At 38.2% G+C, this 23,699-nt stretch overlaps 2 protein-coding genes, 2 long non-coding RNA genes and 1 other non-coding gene across 6 annotated transcripts; 3 read left to right on the top strand and 2 right to left on the bottom strand.

Moving 5' to 3' along the window:
* Positions 1-163: 163 nt before the first annotated feature.
* LOC126790065 (transcription factor bHLH49) lies at positions 164-3,811 on the bottom strand. Its single transcript, XM_050516201.1, has 9 exons — positions 3,571-3,811; positions 2,092-3,383; positions 1,776-1,994; positions 1,634-1,699; positions 1,454-1,522; positions 1,295-1,366; positions 1,006-1,206; positions 807-894; positions 164-720 (listed from the first exon to the last, which is right to left on the bottom strand). The coding sequence occupies exons 2-9, from the start codon at positions 2,971-2,973 to the stop codon at positions 683-685; spliced, it is 1,635 nt and encodes a 544-aa protein (XP_050372158.1). The 5' UTR covers positions 2,974-3,383; positions 3,571-3,811; the 3' UTR covers positions 164-682.
* A 9,742-nt stretch (positions 3,812-13,553) lies between these two features.
* LOC126790062 (WPP domain-interacting tail-anchored protein 2) lies at positions 13,554-16,815 on the top strand. Of its 2 annotated transcripts, none has more exons than XM_050516197.1 (5): positions 13,554-13,789; positions 14,204-14,774; positions 14,863-15,998; positions 16,085-16,286; positions 16,375-16,513. In XM_050516197.1, exons 2-5 carry the CDS (start codon positions 14,240-14,242, stop codon positions 16,380-16,382), a joined length of 1,881 nt encoding a protein of 626 aa, XP_050372154.1. In that variant the 5' UTR covers positions 13,554-13,789; positions 14,204-14,239; the 3' UTR covers positions 16,383-16,513. The 2 variants fall into 2 exon arrangements, with proteins under 2 accessions (XP_050372154.1, XP_050372153.1); XM_050516196.1 differs by having other exon boundaries at positions 13,556-13,789; positions 16,085-16,282; positions 16,375-16,815.
* A 314-nt stretch (positions 16,816-17,129) lies between these two features.
* On the bottom strand, positions 17,130-17,583 carry LOC126790082 (uncharacterized). The gene is made up of 2 exons (XR_007671659.1): positions 17,508-17,583; positions 17,130-17,388 (listed from the first exon to the last, which is right to left on the bottom strand). It is a non-coding gene; the product is annotated as an uncharacterized LOC126790082 (long non-coding RNA).
* Positions 17,584-19,883: 2,300 nt separating this feature from the next.
* LOC126790081 (uncharacterized) lies at positions 19,884-21,841 on the top strand. The gene is made up of 2 exons (XR_007671658.1): positions 19,884-20,887; positions 21,047-21,841. It is a non-coding gene; the product is annotated as an uncharacterized LOC126790081 (long non-coding RNA).
* On the top strand, positions 20,150-20,225 carry LOC126793041 (small nucleolar RNA R160). The gene has a single exon (XR_007672024.1). It is a non-coding gene; the product is annotated as a small nucleolar RNA R160 (small nucleolar RNA).
* Positions 21,842-23,699: the final 1,858 nt, after the last annotated feature.

Here is a 23,699-nt window from a genome sequence, read left to right as displayed (position 1 = left end):
AGACCTCCGGCGTGAGACTAATCGGAGCAGAGGCCCATGTGACCACAACAATGATGAAAATGATGGATTACGTTCCTAACTTTAGACAAAGCTATTTGCCAGATGTCAAGTACTGTACTTGTGATGAAATTATGACTTCTAATAGGGATCATAAGTATACTAAGAGATGTACAGCCGCACTTTGATCAGAGATGAAGACCCAAAAGCATACCCAGAAGGGAAGATTACATTACATTTGGTGATACAGAATTGATCAACTCAAATAGCTTCTTACTCTATATTCTAGAATGAACAAAAGCATCACCAAGATTAATATCCCCAAGAAACAAGGACCCTATCTCTGCTACCTCATTAATCTCTCAATCTCTATACATCATTGATCCACAAAAGTCAGTTAAATTAGGGAGCAACAAAGCCAGTCCGTTGATCAACAAAATTTCACCTCTCTGCGTATGAAGCATTGTTCAGCATGTCTTCTGCTTCTGTATTACATGCATTTGTCAGAATTCTCCAAGTTAGGCATTATATCTAACCGGTTCTAGCCTGCGGTAAATGTTGAGAGGGTATCTTAAACCTTTCTTGGTGATACGAAGAAAATAATGTGATGATGGTTATTTCATCAAAAGGTAGTAATGTGCATATACGACCGTATGAGTGTTCGTGTCAAACAGGAACTGTAAACTCAGAGTTCAACTTTCATATGGCCTGGGGTACCAGAACCTACAAATTCAACACCGAAGTTAGCTCAAGACAATTCAGAAATATTAAAGGAAAAGTATTTACAAGGAAAACCTATGCTACAATACCATCTACGCCTTGGCTAGTTGAGGGAGTTCCGGTTCCATAGCTCATTTGGAAAACATTCTGGAGCTCATCTTCCCACACATTTGGTACCTGCAGCAAAAAATATGATTATAAAGGTTCAGTAATAGTGTTATAAACTCTTAAAAGCTGGGCGCCATGAGATTGTGTATGAAATTCATGCAACACATTCTACCAGTCTACCTGGGAAGGCTCCTTGAATCCTCCAACCACAGGTGCCGTTTGAGAACCCATGGCCCTCCGAAGTAGATCAGTAGAGCTCCCCATCCCAGGAAGGCCTGCTTGAATAAGTCCTGACTGAGATGGATGAAGTGGGGGATAGGCAATATGCATATCTGGAGAAAACCCCAGTGAAGATGAAGCTCCAACTCGTGACTGAAGCATCTGTCAAGAAATGTAGAGTGTGTATAAGGATGAATCACACGATGCTATGGGGCATCAAAGAGAAATGTGCACAAGCAATTTCACTTACATCTTTTTCTAAAAGGCTTTCGATGTTTAAATCCAATCGTGGATTCACTGTTGCAAGTTTCATAGACAAAAACTACAAAAAATAACAAGGTTTTGTTAAACTCAAAAAGGGGTATCCTACTAGATACACAGGATGAAAAAAATAGATAATTCTCCATACCTCGACCTGCTGTTGCAAGGACTGTACATAGTTAATGATTTCGTCCAGCATCACTGCCTTCCCGGTTACCTACAAATTGACAAAAAAAAATTCAATTGATTGTCATGTGTAGAACTAGAGAGCTTTCAGGTGAAAATCAACGTAATTTCACTTCTCCCTAATATTTCAACAAGATTCAACCTTGCTGCATCCAGGTACAAGGTCTTGAAGAAACTTCATCCTCTCACTAATCTTCTCCCTTCTGACCTGTTCACAGAAATCAATCAAGTCCTACTCCAACACTCGTATAAATGTTTATTAATACTTTCACATAAAACCTTACTCTTTCTGCAAGACTATGACTATTTGTTGCTTGGCCTCTTCGAGCTCTAACATGAATATATTCTTCTTTAGGTGGATCAGACGTCTGGGACCCTTGTTTGACAATTTTTCCAGTAGTTTTGTTGGTAGTTGTAGCTCCCTTCTGTACCATTTCAGTATCATCCTTCGTCAATTCACCTGGTTGCTGTGCAGCTGTTTTGGTTTGCTCAAGTTCTTTAGCCTGCAATCAAAGAGATATGGCATTAATATAACAAGAGATTAAAGAAAACCGAGTCACTTCTCACATGTCATACAAAATGCTTAAAATGATGATATACCTGTCCACCCCTCTTCCTTTTCTTAGAGCCCTTAGAAGAAGGTCCTACACCTGCACCGTCCATCATAGACAGCTCCTCTGCACCACCACTGAGTTCCGCTTCCTCAGACTCGTTACCAGACCCATCCATTGCATTCTTTGCTTCATCAGGAGACTTCACAAGACTCTCACTTTTCTTCTCATTCTTATTAAGTTCAGGTGTCCCATGATCATTAGGTAAAGAAACCTCATTTGAAGTATCACCAACTTGATTGAGCTCATTGCTTGACATTGCTCTAGGCCCCTGGCCTGCCACAACCTCCTGTGCCCAGTGCATCATTCCCCCCTTCGAATAAAGACTCGTATCAAAAGGGTTCATCAAATCACCAACACTCCCACCACTGAAGCACGAAAACCTCGCAGCACGCTCAATGAAGCCAGAATCAGCTGGAAACTGAGACAAGCTCTGAGGCAGCATCCCTGCCGGTCCATTGGGTATGAAAATTCCCCCTTTCATCATCGAATTTGGGGGGTTCCAACACATATCATGAGGTCTATCAATTCCACTTCTCAAAGAAGCAGGAATCCCTTTGCTAATTCCCATTGTGTTTGAAGTGCTTGCACTAGTCTGACCATTCATGTCACAAAACCCCAAGCTTTGTGAATTGGCTTGTTGGTCCCAAGGTGCTTGGCTAAATGACTCCACCATTGCAGCAGGGGGTTGTGAAGGAGAACCAATCAGATCCCCTTTACCATCTGACATAGAATTCCCACTAGGAACCAAACCCATAGATGCATTTGTGAGATTGGAACCACCAAACCCATAAGTCATAGAGGGTGAATAACTCATGGGATCCTCATTCCTATTCTCCAATTCAAACTTATTTTTCTCACTCATATCCATCACTTCCCCTCAAGAACACCAAAACTAGAACACCCCCTATCGCACCCTAGTAGCTCAATATGAACAAATAGGGATCACAAACTAGTGAAGTAGAATTTAACACAGATAACGTACAACTTAAACTACCTTACCCCAAAGATGGAAACTTTACAATCAAATTCAACCCCAATTCCAGAAAGATTGAAACTTTAAACACCAAAATTGGAGATGAGCAGTGGAGCTGATCCCCCTTTAATTTAATGAGCAGAAGAAACCCAAAAACAGTGAGAGAAGAACCATGTAGCAGTAGAAAGAGTACGAAATATCACACAAACTAAGCAGAAGCTACCATTTCCAAAGTGAAAGACTGAAACTTTGTGAGAGCTGCATAGTACCAAGAATCATAAAGGGAAGCCCTCCCAAGACTGCAACTAAAAAAAAAGACAGTTCAAACAAGGAGCTGGTAAAAAGTCTGGTAGAGCCAGTCAAATGAAAAAACAAAGAACATTGATTTCAGAGTAATTAATACTACCCCCTCCTCATTTACAACCCCAGTCAGAAGTAGCAGTAAAAACCCAGCTCTGGAATTGAGACTGAAAGGGGTTAAGAGAAAGATACCCAATTCAGATTTTGTGCTACTTTTGGTATACACTGCCTCCCATTCAAAGCTTGTTTACTATTGAAATTGGGTGGCTGTTCAAACTTCAACCCCCTCCTCTGCCTCTGTTATTTAGCTCTGCTACACTCTTCACTGTCACACACACACACAATAAAGAGAGAGAGGGAGAAAACCTCAACCTGTAAATAAAAGCAATGGCTTTAAGTGTTGTAGAGCTAGAGAGAGAGATGGAGAGAGAGATTGGAAGAGGAGAGTAATGGCAAAGGTGCTACTTTTAAACCCACGCTTACATAAAAAAGAGAGCTCTTGATGATTAACCACCGCCACTGCTACTGTAAAATATTAAAAGAGACCCTTACCCCCTACGCTTTGAAGTGTTGGTTAACTCTGTTTGCAAGTATTTTAACCTTGTTGTATTGATTTCAAGTTGCATAATTGTAGTTGTTTAAGTCTGATCATTATTCCCAGTTGAGCTAGCAAACTGACACTGCCAACTCTTGCTTGGGGTTTTCCTTTATCTTATTGCATTGTCCTTCATTGCACCTTGGGAGGAGAGCTTAATAAGATCTTTAATGGGGTTTGTTTGGTCAAGAGACCAGAAATCTAGCTCATTTTCACACTTAGTTTTTAATGGGATTAATTGATTAGGAAACTAATCCATCTGTTTCATGCAGTCTGCATTATTGTGTGGGATAACCTAGGCGATCCCGTTATGATAACTTGACCGTCTTATCTAGCAGACTACCTAGCCCGAGCATTGAGCTCTTTACGCTACAGTTCCAACGATTCTATCCGCCGTATGTGTATGCTAAGAGGGGAAAGCTTCCGTTGAAGATCTATGCTAAGACTTGCAAATGATCAGTTTGATCATATGTATATTAAAATTTAAGAATGTCAATTGTACTCTAAATCATTCATCCAACGTTTATTTGAAAGTTCTTACTAAATTTTAACTCATATACGTGTGAACATGTACGCTAGAGTATTTAGAAGTTAAATAGAAATAGATTATAATTATAAATTCTCGAAAAATTATTCAATACAACAAAATGCAAGTGTACTATCTACATTTTAATCATTCATATTTAATAATATTTATTTTTTAAATAATAAAATTATATACTTTATAAAATATAACCACTCGCGTTTAAATCGGTACAAATCAACTCGTTTGCTCTCAATAAGCTATTTAGTAAATCAGAGACTACTGCAGAATCTGAGAGTAGGCCGGTCAGTTTTTTTGAGATCTTTCTGCTCATTGACAAGGCTCACCAAGAGGTCATCCATCCATGAATGTTACAGAAAGATCAGAGGTAAAATTCTGCAAAACTTCTTGGTATTCTAGTACCGTGTGGCCTATACCATTGATGGACTGTCCCTTTCTCTCTTTCTCTCGTGTCATTATTAGTTGGCATTGGGACTTGCAATCCACAGTGACCTAAGCTTTAGAATAATGGAATCTCCCCCAACATGTACTTTACTTTCTAAAACCCTAACTCAATTACTCTACAAATTAGTATACGTACTATAATATATGCTACATTACTTAATCTCTGGCTTTGACAAATTGGGAAATTAACATGACTAACTAGGTCTATAACTCTATAAGAGAAGGAGAAAATGTAATGTATATCATAAGTTTCTATCATATAGACACAAAGGGTTATACAGCACTAAACTCACCTTACCTTTCTGACATTTTACCACATAATAACACGTGTATATTTATAAACCAAAAGCTTGAACTCGCCTTCTTTTCTATTCATGCCTCTGCGGCCTCTCTCCCAAATTTTGGGCATTACTCAAGTTCCTATTGAAATTTTACACCGAGCAAACCTATGGGTGAAACACCCAGCCCAAAGAGATCGAACCTATGAATTAAATCTCAACCAATTTCGATCCATCAATTCAATCTCAACCACTTCTTCAAGGTCAAGTAAAAGACTTGAAAGAGAGAGAGAGAGAGAGGTATTCTCTGCTCATATGAAAGAATTGATAGTGTGATTTGAGGTTCACATCAAAAATTAATTGGTAATGTAAGAAATGGCTCAAATTCTTATAAACCCACAAATTATGTCATATTTTCCAATGTGTGATGTATACTCTCAACACGTCCCCGCACGTGTGGCAAATTTTCAGGCTATACACGTGGATAATATTTTGGATAACGTTGAGTTTGTGTAGTCATTTGGGCTTCACACGTGGACGTGGGTAACCTACTCTAATATCATGATAAAGTGATATGAGATTCACATCCAAAATCAACTGACAATTGATTGAGTGACCTAAACCTTTATAAATCCACAAGTTATGTCTCATTTTTTCATGTAGTATGTATACTCTCAACAAGAATAACATCTACTACTTATTTCAATTTGGATGGGTGATTCTGATTCCACAATTAGTTATAGAGGAAAAGAATAAAAATAATATTTAATTCAATCAGTAGAAGATTCAGCCCAAAAAATGAACCTAGCAAATTGGGTGTTAAAACTATTGATGCATCGAGTTCGCCTGCAAATTTGGTGTTGATGCAAAGCAGATATGGCTCTCAATTTGGAGAGGTTCTGGTTTTGTTAGAGAGTATAGACAATGGGAGGAAAGTTAAAAGATGGAAAGAACAAGGGAGAAGAAAGGGTTGTGTGGAAGTGCTAGAGGAGGAGAGATTATAGACCATTGGATTTGCTGACGCCACATGTCCTCATCTCAATCCACCTCAAAGGTCAGATAAAAGGTCAGGCAAAAAAACGGATCAAGAGAGGATCCTCATCCATACAGAATTGAGTCATTTGGGTGCATGGAGTATATGAAGAAATGTAATAGGGTAAAGGGATGGTCCAAAGGAGAAGACAAAGAAAATAAGACCTACAAGCTTGAGGAACCGCCATATATAAAGAAAAGAGGGGATTAGATTCCTTCAACAAACAATCTCTATCCAATAAGATTATGAGCTAGAGAGCCAAGAACTGGTTACTGGTGATTGCAATTGCGAACAATCAAAGTTGATGATAAACTTATGACCTAGGACGGGCCTATATTTTCTATATTGAATCATATATACCGTATACACTTTTATTTAGGGGTTGGAGTGTTGATTCCTGGTTGGCATGGCTCTTCTTTTGGGAAAGCCAAAGCCAAGCAAATCCATCCATGTCAACAGCAACATGGTAGGACGTTGGGGATTCGAGATCTCCTATCAACAGGCTTTAGAATTCTTTAACCTCAATCAAAGACCGAGTTCATGCGCTTTAGAAGATGTTCATAGTTATAAATAATGTAGTAGCACTTGCTCTTAGACCGTTAAACAAAGATTAAACACCTCTGACTGTTTGAGGCTTTTATGTAATTCTATTATTGCCTTATTGGCACTTCCAATAATTCGATCACTTAAAGTATACGTACGTGAATAAACTAGAAATTAAAGAAAATGATTTTCATAAATGTATCGAACGACAACAGCTATTTGGTCTATGTTCTTCCTAGGTGAGGTGGGTTGCAAATCTTATATAAGAAAATGTAATACCAAATTGCTGATGGTATATATAGTATGGTTTTAGCTTAGATTATTATAACTCTATTTAATCGATCAATCTAGTACTTGCATGGTTTATAGTATACGTAGCGTGGAGTGCACAGTGCATTTTCTTTGACTGTTGGTCACGGTATATCTAGCTACTTAAGAAAAAGTACTTGTACTGTACATATATAACACTAAACTATAAACGCTAACTGTAAATGACTTCGTTACAAAGCATTGATCTTGAAGAGTAGAGGAAGAATGTCAGATGGGTCTCCAATGACCTCCAGTTATGAGTATCATCAACCCAAATTATGTGATGAATTATCTTGCCAACATCATTACATAATATAATGATGAGATGCCTTGTTGAATGATTGTTTTTGCTCTAATTCCACATAACTTTTGGATCTCATTTGTGTCGCCTTTTCTATTTCGCAGAGCCGACCTCGTTTAGTTCTTGGTATAGTAGAAGATACCTCCGGGAAAATGCGAGGTCTTTCCTGTTCCTTTTTCCCCACATTTTCGCTCAATCTATATAAGTCTGCAAAAGATAATGTAAGGTGAAATATCAGAGATATGGGACCCTAACTGTGATAAAAGAGACCGGTCTTTGCTTCTGCATGCATATGAATGTCTCTAGCTTAAAGATGTCTCGAGCTTGAAGATCGATCTTTAATGAGTATAAGCATAGACTAGGGATACTGCTAAGACGACACTCTTTAAACATTGGTAGGTACAGATAAGAAGGGTGAAAACTCAGGCATTTTGGAAATTAAATTAAATGTCGTTTCTCCCGATTTCTAGCTGTACTACTCAGATCTTGTTCTAAAAGTTTTGATCCGACATTGCAGAATATGTCTGATCATGATTTCTTTCGTGCCCTAGTCTCACATTATAGGTTTCCTAATAATTGAGATCATCACTATGCATGTATATTCTCTCAATACGAGTTGTTCGAAAAATTGTATATACATACATAATTACATATGATCAGTATATTAAGACTTCAGATACCTTTTCACGCTTTTTTGAGAGTTTTGTAATCCAAGAATGACTGGCCCCCTTAACAGAAGCTATAATCTTTTATTAGATACTAATTTAGGGCTAGTTTGGTATTGCTGTGATTTTTTTAAAAAAATTAATTTTACTACACTGAAAAAAATCAGTTGTGAATTAAAATAAGTTTGTGTTTGGTAAATATTATTTTTATAAATATTGTCAATAAATAAAGTGTTTAGTAAATTCTAAGTAAAATTGTTGTAGAAATTTTTATTGACTAAAACAGACATGATTTTATTTTAATAAATTATAAATATTTATTTTTAATAAATAAAACATAAATAATTATAGTTGGAGCACTCAAAGCATAAAAAAGTTACCTATGAAGATAGTCATTTGCTTCCTACGTATATAGATATAGATATATTGTAAACATAGCATGCGGCTTATTTTTGATAGATTCAACATTTGGGCAGGTAGTAACGTATATTTAAGAATAACAAAATGTCACTGCAGTGTAAACATACATGCACTCGATCTCCCATATTCCACTAGTAGAATGCAACAATATAAATTAGAGGGTGTTAATATATTAGAGGGTGTTATATGGGATTTTACCAAAAGATATTAACATTTATTGTGTTTTGAGTGGAATAAACTTCTAAAAATAACATTCGGGTTTAGAGACGATGTGAGTAACATGTAAATTATAATAAAAACTGTTTTTTTTTATAAATTTTAAAAATAGGTGTAGAAGTTGATTTTTTTAAGCGAAGCTTTACCAAACCCTACCTAAGTCCATCATGAGGCCTGATTCAATTGAGTGATTAACTTTTAATTTGTTCCCATCTCCACCTAAACACACTAAATATAAGCCAGAATGTACACAACTTATTCAAAATTGACAAACCAGCTAATAATTGAGGTATTTCCATTAATTTTCTTCCGAGTACAGAACTCTCTAGGGTTTCTTGGTTGGTGACCAATGTCTTTATCCAAAACTGACCTGAACATTGGATAAAGTTGGCAAAAACTACAAAAGGATGTACAAAGCAAACGAATGGAAAGCTAGCAAGTTGGTAAACATCATGTCTAGTCGTCTAGAACTATAGATCGTCTTAGCATGTGGCTTCTGCAGAGATACATTACACAAAGACACAGTTGATATGGCTTTTCCATCTTATGTTAATGATTTGAGGCTAACAGAGAAAAATCAAACGCTATGATTTAAAGTGAAGTGATGGGTCATGAAAGAAGAACATCTTCTTTTCATTGGTAGCAGATGTACGTATTCGAATATTCCATGTTTACTAAGTTAATCTCGATCTCTCGTTCCGTCGTTTCCAAACGAGATGAGATATGTATTTTTGAAACATAAAGAGTGTTGCTTAAGCAATGAGCGCCCGTTTCCTTTACTTAAAATCAGCTTGGAGAGTGACTTCTTCAAATGTTAATATTATTGGTTTCTGATTAAGCTTGATGAAAGGAAATAATTTCCCTTGAGAAAAGGACGAGAGGGAGGGAGCTATGGAGAGTTTCAGCAATAGTCAACTCTAAAAAAAATTTAGAGGATAAAACCTTTTTGTTTTGAAATTTGACTATGTAGAGCAACAATCACAATCACACGTGAGTAGTTGATTATGAAATTCATGCTTAACCACAATTAGATGTAAATTTAAGAATTGAAAATAAAATAACTGTTCCGGGAGAATTATTATTCTACCATTGTGTGTGTCTTAGCCTACTAGGTTTCCTGTTAGGAGACAGATTAGCATCTCCGTAATAAAGTAGGACTCCGAATCATACGAGATTGTGGTTTTGTAATGTCTATATATAGGCCCCCATATCATTCAATAATACACAATTATTTTATCCTGAAACACGTTATCAGCATTTTGCCCTAAAACCCTGAACTTTTAGAGTCATAGAATTTTTTTTTCTTCTCTTCTCCTCGCCGGCGCAAAGAGCATCGATGCGTTGGTCACACGTCGCTTTGCTTTCCAAAAAGAATGATGCATTTGCTAAGTTCTTAGCTATGATCATCATACTAAGGGCTCACCACCCTTCCTATCCTCTCAAATCTATTCGAGTGGATACTGTTGGAGAGTTCACCTCCACGACTTTGATGATTTCATTTTGCATATCTACTGGGATCGTCGTTGAACATATTATTCCTCATGTTCATTCACTGCATGATCTAGCAGAGCTCAGACTTGGTTATGGGTACTAACCTGCCGATTTTTGCATGGAGATATGTAAAGATGTTGCATGCAGCGACACTTATTCGTTTTAGACCCACAACTTGCCAAGCGTTTAGTGCGTACCAGATGGTTACTTGATACAATCCCAATGTTCTTTTCATTAAACGCCTATTTGGTTAAAGTTGTTTATGTGTCTCTATTGTAGTTATCTCAATGGGTCAACTTGAAACGATTAAGTATTCTGGTTGGTTATGATTTATGAATCACCAACACTTGTCCGCTATTTCCAATCTACAACCGTTGATCTCTATTATGCGATATTAGCAGACGGTCACTTTGATGAGACATACTTCCCGTCGTTATGGGGAGATATGGAATGCTCACATTCCGGTTTTAACGCCAGGAATTGACGTGGTGTGGCACTATGTCTCATTAAGATCCCGCACTACTCAAAGTGAGCAAATGTGAAACGCATTATCTACCTCCAGAAAGTCAAAGATTCGATGCTCAATAACTTTACCGATATTGCGAAAGTGATGAGATCGCACATAAATGTTGTGATGTGCCGGTAAGGTTGGAACTCTCAGAATATGGGAGAATTTCATATGACCTGGTCCTAGCACCGTTGGCACCATCCCTGACAGTGGGAAGGAAGCCGGCGATGGCACCATCGTACGATGTGGTGTTGTCGGCGCCCGTGATATTGCATCACAAAAAAAGGGTGCAAACGCAAAGATTGACTAGTAAGGGTCATAGCTTCAGTCTTGGCTCCTACCTAGATGAGGGGAGAGCATTATTCTCTGGAATCAAAACCAGAAAGAAGCAAAGTGCGTAGGCACAAGTATTTCGCCCATCATCAAGAGATATTCTCTAAACATGTGTATCAACTAAGTTTCTGTGGGACGCTACAGACTCCTTTTGTTGATGATTAGAGAAGAATATAATTCTCACAAATTGATCATATACAACGCGCGCGCGTGTTTAATGGATTGATCTCCTATGATTGATGATGTATTCACTTATGCTCTTATTCCATTGTAAAACATCAACGATGAGCAACTTGACCGAAGTGGAAAGAATCAATACAGGCTGAACTAGACTTGTTATGTTGGTCGTTGTTCGGAAGTATAATGAGAAAGATGAAGTCATGCGATATATGCATGACTTATGGCGCAAAGATTGTCTCATTATCCTAGTATTGACTACGATGAGTTATATTCTCTCGTTATGGACATAATTGCTTTCCGCTACTTGATCAATAGTAGTGTCCATGAAAACTGATTTGCAGCATATGATATTGGTCATAGAATATCTGTAAAGAGATCTTGACGCAGATATAAGAGTGCCCGAGGGACTTTAAATGCCTCCAGACCACAGAGAGCTTATGTAATCAGATTGCGATGTTCGAGAGAACGTAGTACAATCGATTGCAAGAACTCATACCCATATGTTTTCATATGAAAGCTGATTTTTGATTCTCTATTCCATCTAAGTATAGATGATGAAGATATTCAATGAGCTATAGATTCATATATGTAAGTGTTGTTGGGACACTATTGTTTTCATTATGACGTGATCAACTTTGCGCCTATGTATTGTCATTGGACTTGCATTGCTCATTTGACATGAGTTTAGTTCTACACTTAGTGAACCAACACAAACGCTATCCACACCAACGCCGCTAGCAGCTCCAGCAACATCAACGTACGCCTTGGTGTAGCAGTCGACACTGGTAGCGTAGATGATGCGTATGGTTCCGTCTCGGACCAAAATCAGTCATTCATTGGTCTATTCCCCCATTCTTTTTGCGAAAGACACATTGAATGTGACAAATCAGAATCTGTCTAGTTTCGTAGGTCAACTTCAATGAGACCTACAAGACAGCTCGCTTGATGAAATATGGTGAAATTGGTACCGTTGGAAAGGTCTATGTGTCTACTTTCTAGGGACACCAACCATTCGTTCATAACTATCATATTGAGTGAGTTATGGCCGTTTTAGCAAAGTATGATAGTTCTGTCCGGAAATTTGCAAGTCAGTCAACTTCGATAGATCACTGTGAGCTGCTCCGATCAGATTAGGTTGTGAACTTTATGTCATTGGAAAGCGACGGGTGTCTACTTTCCAGAACATTTTACGGTTCACTAATATCTATTTTAACGAAGATGTTATGGCCGTTTAAGTGAGTGAAGGTCATTCTACCCGAGAATCTGATTTTAATTGCAAACTCTTGTTTTGAGTTGTTATGCAATCTTGTTTCCTAAGATCTAAGTTTGGCTAAGTATAACATGAATGATCTAAAGATGTGTGGCTAGATTAATGATTAATCATTAGCCCAAGACTACGTTTGAGAAGCATGTAATGAACGTTGTGTACGTTGTTCTTTGTACTCCATGATTACGACACTAATCAGGGGGAGATGTTTCGTAGACTTCAAGGGGAGTCTACCTCACATGATGCTATCAAATGTAGACGGTGCGTTGTGCTATTTTTCCCTTCGATCGAGCTTTTGTTTTTACCCAAGAGGTTTTTATTTTGCTTGACAAAGTTTTTACCGAGGCAACGATATGTGCACCATGCAACCTTGGCATGCGACACAAGGGGGAGTGTTCCGGGAGAATTACTATTCTACCCTTGTGTGTGTCTTAGCCTAATAGGTTTCGTGTTAAGAGACATATTAACATATCCGTAATAGATTAGGACTCCGAATCCTACGGGATATATATGCACCCATATCATTCAATAATACACAATTATTTCATCATGAAACAATAACTTAATTTTAAAAAGATTCTCCTTATCTTTAGATTTACATTAAATGGTAGTTGAGCATGAATTTCATTTCAGTTACTGACAGAACGAGACCTTGTAGAGCAAAATCATCCAACTCGGTCGTCGTCTATGAGATAATAAAACATAACCTGTATTTAGAAAAAACTTAGTTTATCTACTATGAATAAAATTCCCTAAAAAAAATGAATAAAATCACCACTAATGGAAAGGCATAAATCATTTATTAAAGCCGTTAATTTCATAAACTAGTGAAATCCCCTGCAATCAATTGCTGCACCACTGGCTTTATGCACCAACTCACATGCCAAAAGAAATGCAAATCCCTTCTACTCTACATTTATGGCTCTGGATTACGATGAATTTACACAGGGAGCGTTATAAAATTCGTAGTTTACACACTCAATTATTGAGGTCCAAAGATGCCAACGTGCACCGCACAACACAAAGTTCTGATGACGGCAGCCGTTTGAGTTTTACTGTTTTAGCTGTTAGCCGTGGCACTATTCAGTTTTGACCAATCAGACAGACTTGTTCAGCTTCACAGATCCCAGAGAAGACCGTAGCAAACTCCAAAGTCCACTTCACCTTGGTCATTAACTGTTAAACTGAATGAGATAGGTAGTTAACACCAACTGTTTCATTTTGTGGTTGGTTCTGGGTTAAGCTGCAAGCAGGTCAAGAAGAATCAGAAGCGTCTTCCCCCAGGTATTCATCTCAGGACCCAGAATTCTAATTTCCCAGGAGTTATATATACTTGTATTTGCTAGATTTGTTTGCAAGTGTGAGTTTTGAATGCTGAATTGTTGAATTTGCTGAATCATGTAGCGCCAGTTTGTGGGAAACTGGGAATTCTGTAGATAAGATTACAGTTGGTTAAATTTGGGCCTTCTAGTTGTTCAAGAGTGCATTTTAGATTTCAATTTCAATTACTTCATTCATTGGCATTCTGGATGTATCTTTGCTTTTAATCTACATTCATGTCAGACATTGGTTGGGTAATTAGTTACTTGTATTCTGTTGGTCAAATTTGGTGGCAGTTATATAGATTGATAGAATGTACCACCAAAAAACTGAACTTTGAGGCAAATTCCCACCCTTTTCTTTATGGAACAAATGTAGAGACTTGGAAGAGATCAGTAGTATTCAGCATTTGGGATGGAAGAGCAAGCTGTGTGTGATGTTAGTGTTAGCAGTCCAGAGTTTGTGATAAGCAACATAGACCAAGGCGTGTCATCTAATGAATCTGGGGCGCAAGACTTGGCGAGTTCTATGAAAGTTTTGACAAAGGTGGACTTGGACTTGGCCTATTCTGCTGAGAAGTTAGCAAATCTGCAGGCACTTATGATGCGCTTATTCTCTCAGGAAAATGATCTTGAAGCAATGGCCACTGCAAATAACTATATTTTGGCTGATTTTCATGAGAAAGTGTTGATCTTTAATCTCCTGTCTAGCATTTTAGACTCCGAGGCCAGAGAGATGGACAGTTTCATGGATACTCTCCAAGCAGAAATTGTTGATGCCCGTCATACGATATTCTCTTGCAGTCATTTAGGAGAACCGCATACGGCAATGGAAGAGAAGTTGTATGATTCTGAAGAGTCCTTAAAGCAGTGTCAGGAACAAGTCTCAGAGGTCAAGATGCTGGCAGCTAAGTTTCGGAGGACTGCTATAGCTTTCGCACATGGCAATTGTAAGTTCATAATTTCTGTCTAGTTAAGAAATTTGTTGAGCTCATTCAGAACTAGGTTCTTATTTACTTGAGGTACATATGTCAACAGGGAAAGCTGACATTGACATGGATTCATCCGAAGATGGTCAACTGTCAAATAGTTATGCAAAGTACAACATGCAGATGCCTAGACAACAAAGAAATAATCTACGGATGCTTGAAAAATCACTTTCACGGGAGATAGATCTTGAGAAGAAATTAACTCAATCAAGACAAACTGAGGTACAACTTCAGTTAAAGCTACATTATACAGAACAGGTAGCGGTTCGCATGGAAGAAGCAGCAGAAGGTATTTGGGGAAGATTTTTAGAGGCAGAGAATGCTGCTGAGGTGCTCCAGGGGATTTCAAAGGATTTATTAGGGAGATTGCAGCTTCTGAATTTCAATGTGAACGGTTCAATTCACCGTGAAAGCGAATTAAAATCCAAACTTCAAGATTGTTTATTTGAGCTTCAAGCAAAAGATGCTGCTTTACAGAAGCTCGAGCATATCAGTGCGGAAAACATTACAAAAGATGCTGAAATATTAACTTTGAAAGAAAAGGTGTTGTTTCATGAGAAACAGCTGAAAGAATCTGAGCTCCAGCTGAAGAATGCAAATGCAACCAATGAATCAAGCCTAGAGAAACTTAGGGAACAGGAGACTTTGATTGAGTCTATGAAAGAAAGTATATACAGGGAAGAAGTTAAAGCGGAAAGTGCACTACTTAAGGTTGCAGAATTAACCGGGACAAATGTGGAACTCACAGAAGAAATGAGTTTTCTCAAAGGAAGTGTTAGTAACGCGGAAAAGAAAGTTGGGATTCTGGAGAAGCAGTTAAGGGACGTGGAGATCCAATTACAGAATGCAAAGGCATCTTCTGAAGCAAGTCAAGAGCAGCAGAATATGCTATATGCTGCAATTTGGGATATGGAAACTTTGATTGAAGATCTAAAGTCAAAGGTTTCTAAAGCTGAAAATAAGACGGAAGCTTCTGAGGAACAATGCATAATGTTATCTGAAAGTAACATAGAGCTAAATGCAGAAATAATTGATCTAAGGGCTAGGGTCGAGTATTTGCAATCGTCTTTGGATCGATCTGACAATGCAAAACTTGAAAGTGCAAAAGAAGTCAATACCAGAATCAAGTTCATTATGGATATGGCAATGCAACTAGCCATAGAAAGAGAGCGCATTCAAAAGCAGGTACATTACATATTCATTTTTGTATAGTAGTCTTTACTCTCTAGTTCTCTATATAAGCGTCAATTCCTTTATTATTTTCAATGCAGTTACATGTCTTAGCTATGGAGAAACAACTTCTAGTAGAAAAGTTATGGGATGCCAAAAACATTGCTCCAGTAACTGGTTGCAACAATGAAGACAGTGACAACAAAGAGCTTCCATTTTTGAAGAAAGATGTCTCCAATGCTACTTCGATCCAAACATCAGCAGAAGTAGTGACAGAGTCCCTAGATAAAAGTTCCCAGGCAGGTATTCCTTGGAGTTTCATATATATAAGAGAAAATAATATTTTAGCTGGATCGTGTTTCATGAACTCTTCATTTATTCCTATGATCAGGTGGGTGAACAGTCACAACAGGAACCTGAGTGTGTTACTGAAGGGACTTCCAGGTCTATAGATGATGATGCTGGCATTGGTTCAGAAGTTGACACCACTGGAGAAGCCAGGCGTTGCTTGAACCTAAACTGTGTTTTCAAAGTAATTTTAGGCTCACTACTTTTAGTCTCAGCCCTATACTTTCTTGACCAAAAACCATTTATCCTTGACGAGCTATGATGGATTATGTTTGTGTATGCATTGGTAATTCTTTTATGAAGCACTCTTGAAGCTAGGGTATCTCCTTAGTTACTAGGTTTCTGGTCCTGCAGGTTGAAATGTCATATAAGCTAGAAGAGTACATAGGCAGTGGTGTTTTCATTGTTGTATATATGAGATGATTTTGCCTTGCTATTGTGGAAAAGAGACAACTTTTATCTTGTGAAAACTTCATGTATATAACCCTTTTTGGTCAATGTAACCCAGTAAACAGCAATGAGGCATTATATTGATCCTCCATAAAGAAGATCACATCTCTTGCAGGTCCGCTGTAAGTACTGGGATGTCGTGGTCTGTAGGTACCAAATTTGAGTGGTAAAGAAGCAATAAGCGACTATAGCCTTTGTAGATAGCGACTTAAGAACCAAAGAGAGCCAAGGGCCCTGAGAGGTACTGCATGGATGTGTCTTTGGAGTAAAGTGAATTTCAGTGGTTGGTACTTGGCAATCAGGACTAATACTTATTAAGAAGTAAAGGAAAATGCAAGAAGAGATTGATAATAATTCAAGAAGGGTGTTGCTGCTTTTATTTGTTCATCTTATACATGAATGATATCCTTTTACTCATGGCAGTTAACTAGCCACTAGTGTCCTCCACCTTGGCCTTGTTGGGGAGGAGGGCTACCGCCGTCACATATGCATTTGCCATCCACGCAGCGCCAGGGATATCCTTGACACACAGCACTGCAGTCTATCATACGAGGACACCGAAGCTGCCCCCTTGCTTCAGCCACTGGCATCCTACACAATGCCATACCTGAGGATTTGATCATTATTAGTATAACCTAGCTCATTAATCAAAATTCAAGGACAAACTAATCACAAACTGATCACTATGAGTGTGTGTGTGAAGGAGAAAGAGATCGAGAGACTAACAAGTCACTGTAGCCAACAGAAGGAGCAATGAAGCTAACTTCAACGAAGGTTTTCTCTCCATAGCTTTCGATCTGATAACTATTTATCTCTGGATTCAGTGTGCAAAACACTCTCATTGCACTCAGTCTTATAGGAGAGGGAGGATGCGTATAACATGAAACTCACTCTAGTCAATTTTATATTCTCCGCATTAATGATTTCACGAGAATGATTCATTTGTTCTACTACGGCGAGATATTAGTGAATATTTGATAGTAGATTACCTTCCTATTCATAGTCCAACAATTTAAATTGGTGTAAAAAATGAATAGTGATAAATGGTTCTAAGTTCATAACTGCCTTCCGAAGACCCTTTCTTTTACTAGGGAAAATACATATTTTGTTGTGATTTTTCCTGCTGACTCATTTTCTAGTGACATTGTTCTGCGCATTCTAATTTATAACTAATCAAAGCTTCTAATTCAACTTAGAAAGAAAATTTATCTCCAGAATTTGATTTTACATAACATCATAGCTATTGACCGAAGAGATATGTTTACAGTTCCCATAGATTTACGTTGTGTTATTTACTGTTATTCTCAATAATCAATAAACGATTCATTATGGCCATCTTATGTTGAGGTGATTACGAAGATCATAGAGAGTCATAGAGATACCCAAAGTTTTAAGCACCGACCCAATTTTCGGATTAACAGAACCAGAAGTCCAGAACCAATCTTTGGATCAGAGACCTCCAAAAATGTAAATTGCAGAAAATGAATAAGATAAAGGGAAAATTATGAAAAGATAGAATCTCCCAAATTATATTAGAAAAATGTCATTACTTATGAATTAATTATAAAAATGTTATCACATTTAAATGAAAAATAGAAAAAAAAATCAACAAAATTAAGAAAAAAATAACTTAAAAAATATTTTATGGACTATTTTACAATTTCTCACTATTTTTTTCTTATTTTAATTTCGTCCATAACTTTCTCGTCCGGCGATAGATTTTGACGAAATTGGTACCGTTAGAAAGATCTCGCTCCCTTCTTTCATTTGATATACTACCCGCTCTGAATCGACCAACTGTACAAGGCGCAACAACCATCGCAAAGAGTTATCGTCATCGATAGCGGTGCTCCAAGCAATTCCGGCGAAACCGAAGCTTAAAGTTCTATAATTCTAGCTATTATCTTCATTCTGAGCATACTTATACCAATCTCATTTGAATTTTAATAAAATTTCGCATATTTCCACATTTCCTCTCCGCATGTCACACCTCTTGTCACAACCACTGTTACACTACCTCTTACATTAACTGTCACACATATTGTCACAACTGATATCACACCCACTGTCATAAAAGCTGTCACACTATCTATTTACACTAATTGTCACAATCTCTGTCACACTACTTGTCACACTCACTGTCACACTACCTGTCACACATGTTGTCACAACCGCTGTCACACTAACTGTCACATCCGTTGTCACACTATTTTATGTGACGAATATCAAATGTGATGTCACACTCCCACCCACATTAACTATCACACTACCTGTCACACTATCAATCACACTACCTGTCACACTATCAATCACACTACATGTGACACTCACTTTCTACTGTGACAGGTAGTGTGATAGCTAATGTGATAGCTACTGTGATAGCATCAACGGTAAATTCGTTCAACATCAGCATATGTGCATCTTCCGCAGTGAACCTGCGCCTCCACCCCGCATCTCCACCCCGCGCCTCCATTGCCAAACCACATCTCAACCTCGCACCTCCACCCCGCACCTCCATTGTCAAACCACAACTCACTCACGTCTCCACCCCCCACCTCCACCCCACGCCTCTACCGTCAAACCACGACTCTATCTCTTGCGCCACCACCCCGCGCCTCCACTGCATCTACAAACCACGACTCCACCCTTTGCCGATGATCTGGTGCCTCCACTGAGCCTCAAACCGGCTGCCGACTAATCCGTGTCTTCACACTACGCCGCTGAACCATGCACCTCCTGAGTTGTTTCAGGCTGAGAGATAGCTATAGTGGCATTCTTATAAATACTTTCAACTTTAGTGGTAACGATATAAGAGATTTAGGAATATGAATTTTTTTCTAATTTTAAAATCTTACCTGATTTTTTTTCTAATTTATGCATGGAATGTAATTTTTTTATAAGAAGCCCTGAGTAAAAGAATGAGCCCATTGGCCCAAATAAACGCCGAGTCGCTTCAAACCCAAAGTCAATGAGCGGTCCACAAGTGGACTATTTTGGAAGCCATGTGGACAAAAATTACCCAATTTATTCCAAAACCCTAACCCCAGCCCCCCCTATAAATGACTTTCTTCCACCAAAGAGGAAGATAAAACAGACTGCAAACTGATAGATCTCCTTGTAAATTTGCTTATCTGGGTTTTATTCCTTTTCTTTTATCTGTGAAATCTCTAGGGTTTTGACTCACAAGTTTACTTCTCATGCACCAGATAGCCCCTTGCTTCTTTGAGATATAGTTGCGAGGAAATTTCGAGCAAAAGGGTTTAGGTGCAAGATTGAATCTTTGGCATGAGTTGTGCAGCGGTTGTGAGGCTTCTCTGTTGTGCAACTATGATTGGCCTGAAAAGGGGTACTATATTTAAGATTGGCAGAGCAAAATGATGAAGCTTTTTGAATCTGAATTTGATGTTGAATCATATATTATGCCTTCAAAGTTCTCTGATTGCTTTGCTAGATCTGTTAAAATGCGAGATCTAATTTGGTTTAATAGGTTGATGCTCTTGGTTATACATGCATATATAATCTTAAAGAGTTTCTGCAAGTACCTTCAGTTAATCTAATTTGATGAAATTATAATCTTTGTATTGATCTTGGCTGGCTGTGACAGCATTTAAGGATTTGGGCACCAAAATTCATAGTCTGTAATGATTCTATGTTGCAGACTGTACGAGCATGGTGCAATATTGAAGTTATCTCTTTGCTTGCTCATAGCTCTTCTCATGTATTGTCATTCAACAAGTGAGGCAGATCTAGTGAGAGAACATGTTACCTTTGTGCTAGCTAGTTAGTGTTTTTGATCTGATAAGGTGTTTATTGATATGGTTATCGAAAGAGCCACATTGTCTTTGGCCTACGGGATCACTTACAAAGTTTTTTTTGACTATAATACACTCATGTTAGTGTAGCATGAAAGAAGTGCTAGCTCTGGAGTGCATATGAGGATCAGGTCTATCAATAAGAAATTACAGAACAACTCTTTTACAAGATGTAATTATAGAATAAGTGGATCAAACACTTGTGGTAACTGTCGAGTAAATCTCCCTCCTCCTTATGTCCGGGCTTGGGACCGGCTGTGCAAATGATGAAGTTGCAAACATTACACAGGCGAAGTTAAGATTTTTCTTGAGCCAAACATTTTGCTGGCCTTTTATTTTGTTTTATTTTTGGTTTTCTGTTTTTATACTTTTTTTTGGCTTTTTTATTCTTGTTTCTAATTAAAGATGGCATAATCTATATGGCTATATTGTGTATGTGTATATCTCATTTAGGTGAGACAGGCTGAAAGCTATGGTAAAATACTAGCGCGGAAATGGAAAAGGCCAACCAGCATATCCAAGAGATGCTGCCAGGGAGGAAAATACTTGTCATTAAGAAGAACCCATTAGCAGCAGAAGCGCACCCGGTTTTCTCTATGATAGTAGCAGCAGCTGGGTAAGAATGCCTTAGGAAAATCCCAGAGAAACAACCTGCAAAAGCAATCACCATGGCTACCCCAACTATCTGCCAAGCAGTTGAAATGTGTGACATTGAAGTAGTGTTTTGCAAAGCAAGAGCGCAGCTGACAATGGCTTGAAATGTGAGACTGAGGATTGTCTTCCCCAATCTAAGTGGAGTCCTCGGTTGGTAACTGTTTAAGTGAACTTGACAATCGGTGACAAAAACCGGTAAGTAATCTGATGCTCGAGGATTCAACAGACAGCAGCTGTAACTCCTAGTTTGAATAATAAGAGTGGTTGGACATGCCATGGAAATAAGAGAACAAGAGGATCGGATTTCGTTCAGGAACACTTGTGTGGATGCTGTAGTGTTCTTATTTCGTAGACGAAATGTCATGTTCCTTTTATAATAGGAAGCAGCGTTACTTTGTTGGAGACCCGAAGCTTCGTTGGCCCTTCGAACAGGCTCAAAAGAGCCTGCTTGGTCTGCTTATGTAAACGAAAAGGACCAGAGGCCGGCCACATTGAAAGAAAAGGAAATGATAGGTGTGAACCTCGAATGCTTCCAGTTCTCATCTATTTTGTCAAACCGACCTTGCAGAATTTTAGTATTCTACACCGACTATTGAGCCTTTGAGATTCAACAAATCGATCTAAATTCTTGACTGACGTTTTGTCCAAGTAACATCAATAACCTCCAAATTAACAACGCTTCCCGAATCGCAAGTTATAAAATCAGAAAAACTTGTGATTTAGGCCTGCGTCCTAGGCTCATGCTTGAATTCGAGCAGTTTCTAATATTACTCAAGGAACTCCTGCATACGTTGGAAACTGTCCTAACCATCTGAACGAAATTATGCATCCCAAATACGGCATTTAAGTGATACATCTATTCACTAACATGAATTTGGGATTGACACAATAAGCAATCTTGCAACAGCCGGCCCTCCAGAAACAATAAAGGAATATAAATTTCGATAACACCAAATGAAACTCCATACGAAAGTGGTAGTCTTTGTTACACGAATTTAGCGTCAAGTATCTTGTAACTACCTCATATTTATCAGATATATGTCATATTATAAGGACGACAATGATGTGTGTGATGCGTCGCCATCATTTTGCTAGTTGATGCTTATTTATTTGTTGGTTAGGACTTAGGAGTAAGCTGGCTTTTCAATTTTCATTATGTGTAACTAATGGAACAACTAATTTTGAACGAATTGAATACTGGTCAATCTTAAATATGTACAATAGATTTGTTGACACTTGTGTTGTGGATGCCAAAGATGCATAGGCCGGATGTAGATTAACAAGAAAGCAATTCCAAAGTGCATATATCTGAGAATGGAATTTATTTAAATGTGAATTTTAATGCATTTACTTTCACAAAAAGGAAAGAAAAGTAAATGCATATATGAGAAATAGCAACTATTTACTCACTACTCGTTTATAGAGTTAGGCCCCCTTATAAATACAACGCAAAAGGCTCGCTTCTACATTGCAAAAGCAGAATAAACCCAAATCTAATTTTATTACCTCTCTTCTGGTATGGAGGTCTATAATGTTTTCCAAGGCAGCTATCTTGGCTTTCTTACTAGTCATTGGATCTTGTGTTTTTGAAAGAGCATCTCAAATGTGTTGCTGGCAGATGCAGATGTGTTGTAATCACTCAGCCACCGAAGACAAGCCGAACCAACTGCCTCCTCCCAGCAGTAGAACCAAAAGGTTGCTAGAACATGAATTATGTTCATCATTGTTAGTAACAAGAGTGGCTCATCAGCTATATCGGTTTTGTAGCGGCTAGTGCTAGCTAGTACTTTACGTACGTGGTACGTCTGTACTGTACCTTCTTCCTTAGTTGAAGAAAAATCAATAAAATCGGTTAATTTACAATATGCAAATGGTTTGTTTTTGTCTACTGAGCTACATCTACATATGAAACAATCATAGTTTTTGATGAATACTTTGGAGGAATACGTTAAATTTTATGTTTAAAATTTCTGTCAAAGCTTATGGTAGCCAAACGGCTTTGTTAAGCTGGGAATCAATATACGGTAGTCTCCAAAGTTTCGTATCAAAGAATACTTTTCTCTTATTCTGGCTAGTAACCCAGGTCCCGGCCCCAGTCTTCTGCAGAATTAATTCTTATGCAGTTTCTGACATCATTCATTTTTATTGCGATACATGTTGTGGTTGGGTTTAATGTGTTGGAGAGGAGAGATCCCACATCTAAGAAGTGACAAAGAAAATCAAGCTTATAGTGGGTGGATAATAACCAATTGTACCGAGACCTTTTGTGATTAAAACCCAACACCTGTGAGGTGGCTAAGTTGGGACAATATCGGTACAGTTGGTCCACGGGCCACGCTTGTCGCTGTTTAACATGGTATCAGAGCGGGTCCCTCTCCAGTCGCGCCTCCAATCTTTCGTAGGCCCGAGTTGGGTGCCACTTTGTCATGCCATCGGAGGATTTCCGATTGGA

The sequence above is a fragment of the Argentina anserina genome, chromosome 4, assembly GCF_933775445.1.
Source record: "Argentina anserina chromosome 4, drPotAnse1.1, whole genome shotgun sequence".
NCBI classification, from domain to species: domain Eukaryota; kingdom Viridiplantae; phylum Streptophyta; class Magnoliopsida; order Rosales; family Rosaceae; genus Argentina; species Argentina anserina.
This window is presented reverse-complemented; position numbering and strand designations above follow the sequence as displayed.

Bases quoted from the DNA above. Each gene is read 5' to 3' on its own strand.
- LOC126790062 (XM_050516196.1), top strand. From the start codon at position 14,240: ATGGAAGAGCAAGCTGTGTGTGATGTTAGTGTTAGCAGTCCAGAGTTT. The intron at 14,775-14,862 runs GTAAGTTCATAA...ATATGTCAACAG, and splicing joins AGCTTTCGCACATGGCAATT to GGAAAGCTGACATTGACATG. The intron at 16,283-16,374 runs GCAGGTATTCCT...TCCTATGATCAG, and splicing joins CCCTAGATAAAAGTTCCCAG to GTGGGTGAACAGTCACAACA.
- LOC126790065 (XM_050516201.1), bottom strand. From the start codon at position 2,973: ATGGATATGAGTGAGAAAAATAAGTTTGAATTGGAGAATAGGAATGAG. The intron at 1,367-1,453 runs GTATGGAGAATT...TATTTTTTGTAG, and splicing joins CCTTGCAACAGCAGGTCGAG to TTTTTGTCTATGAAACTTGC. The intron at 1,207-1,294 runs GTAAGTGAAATT...ATTTCTTGACAG, and splicing joins AAAGCCTTTTAGAAAAAGAT to ATGCTTCAGTCACGAGTTGG.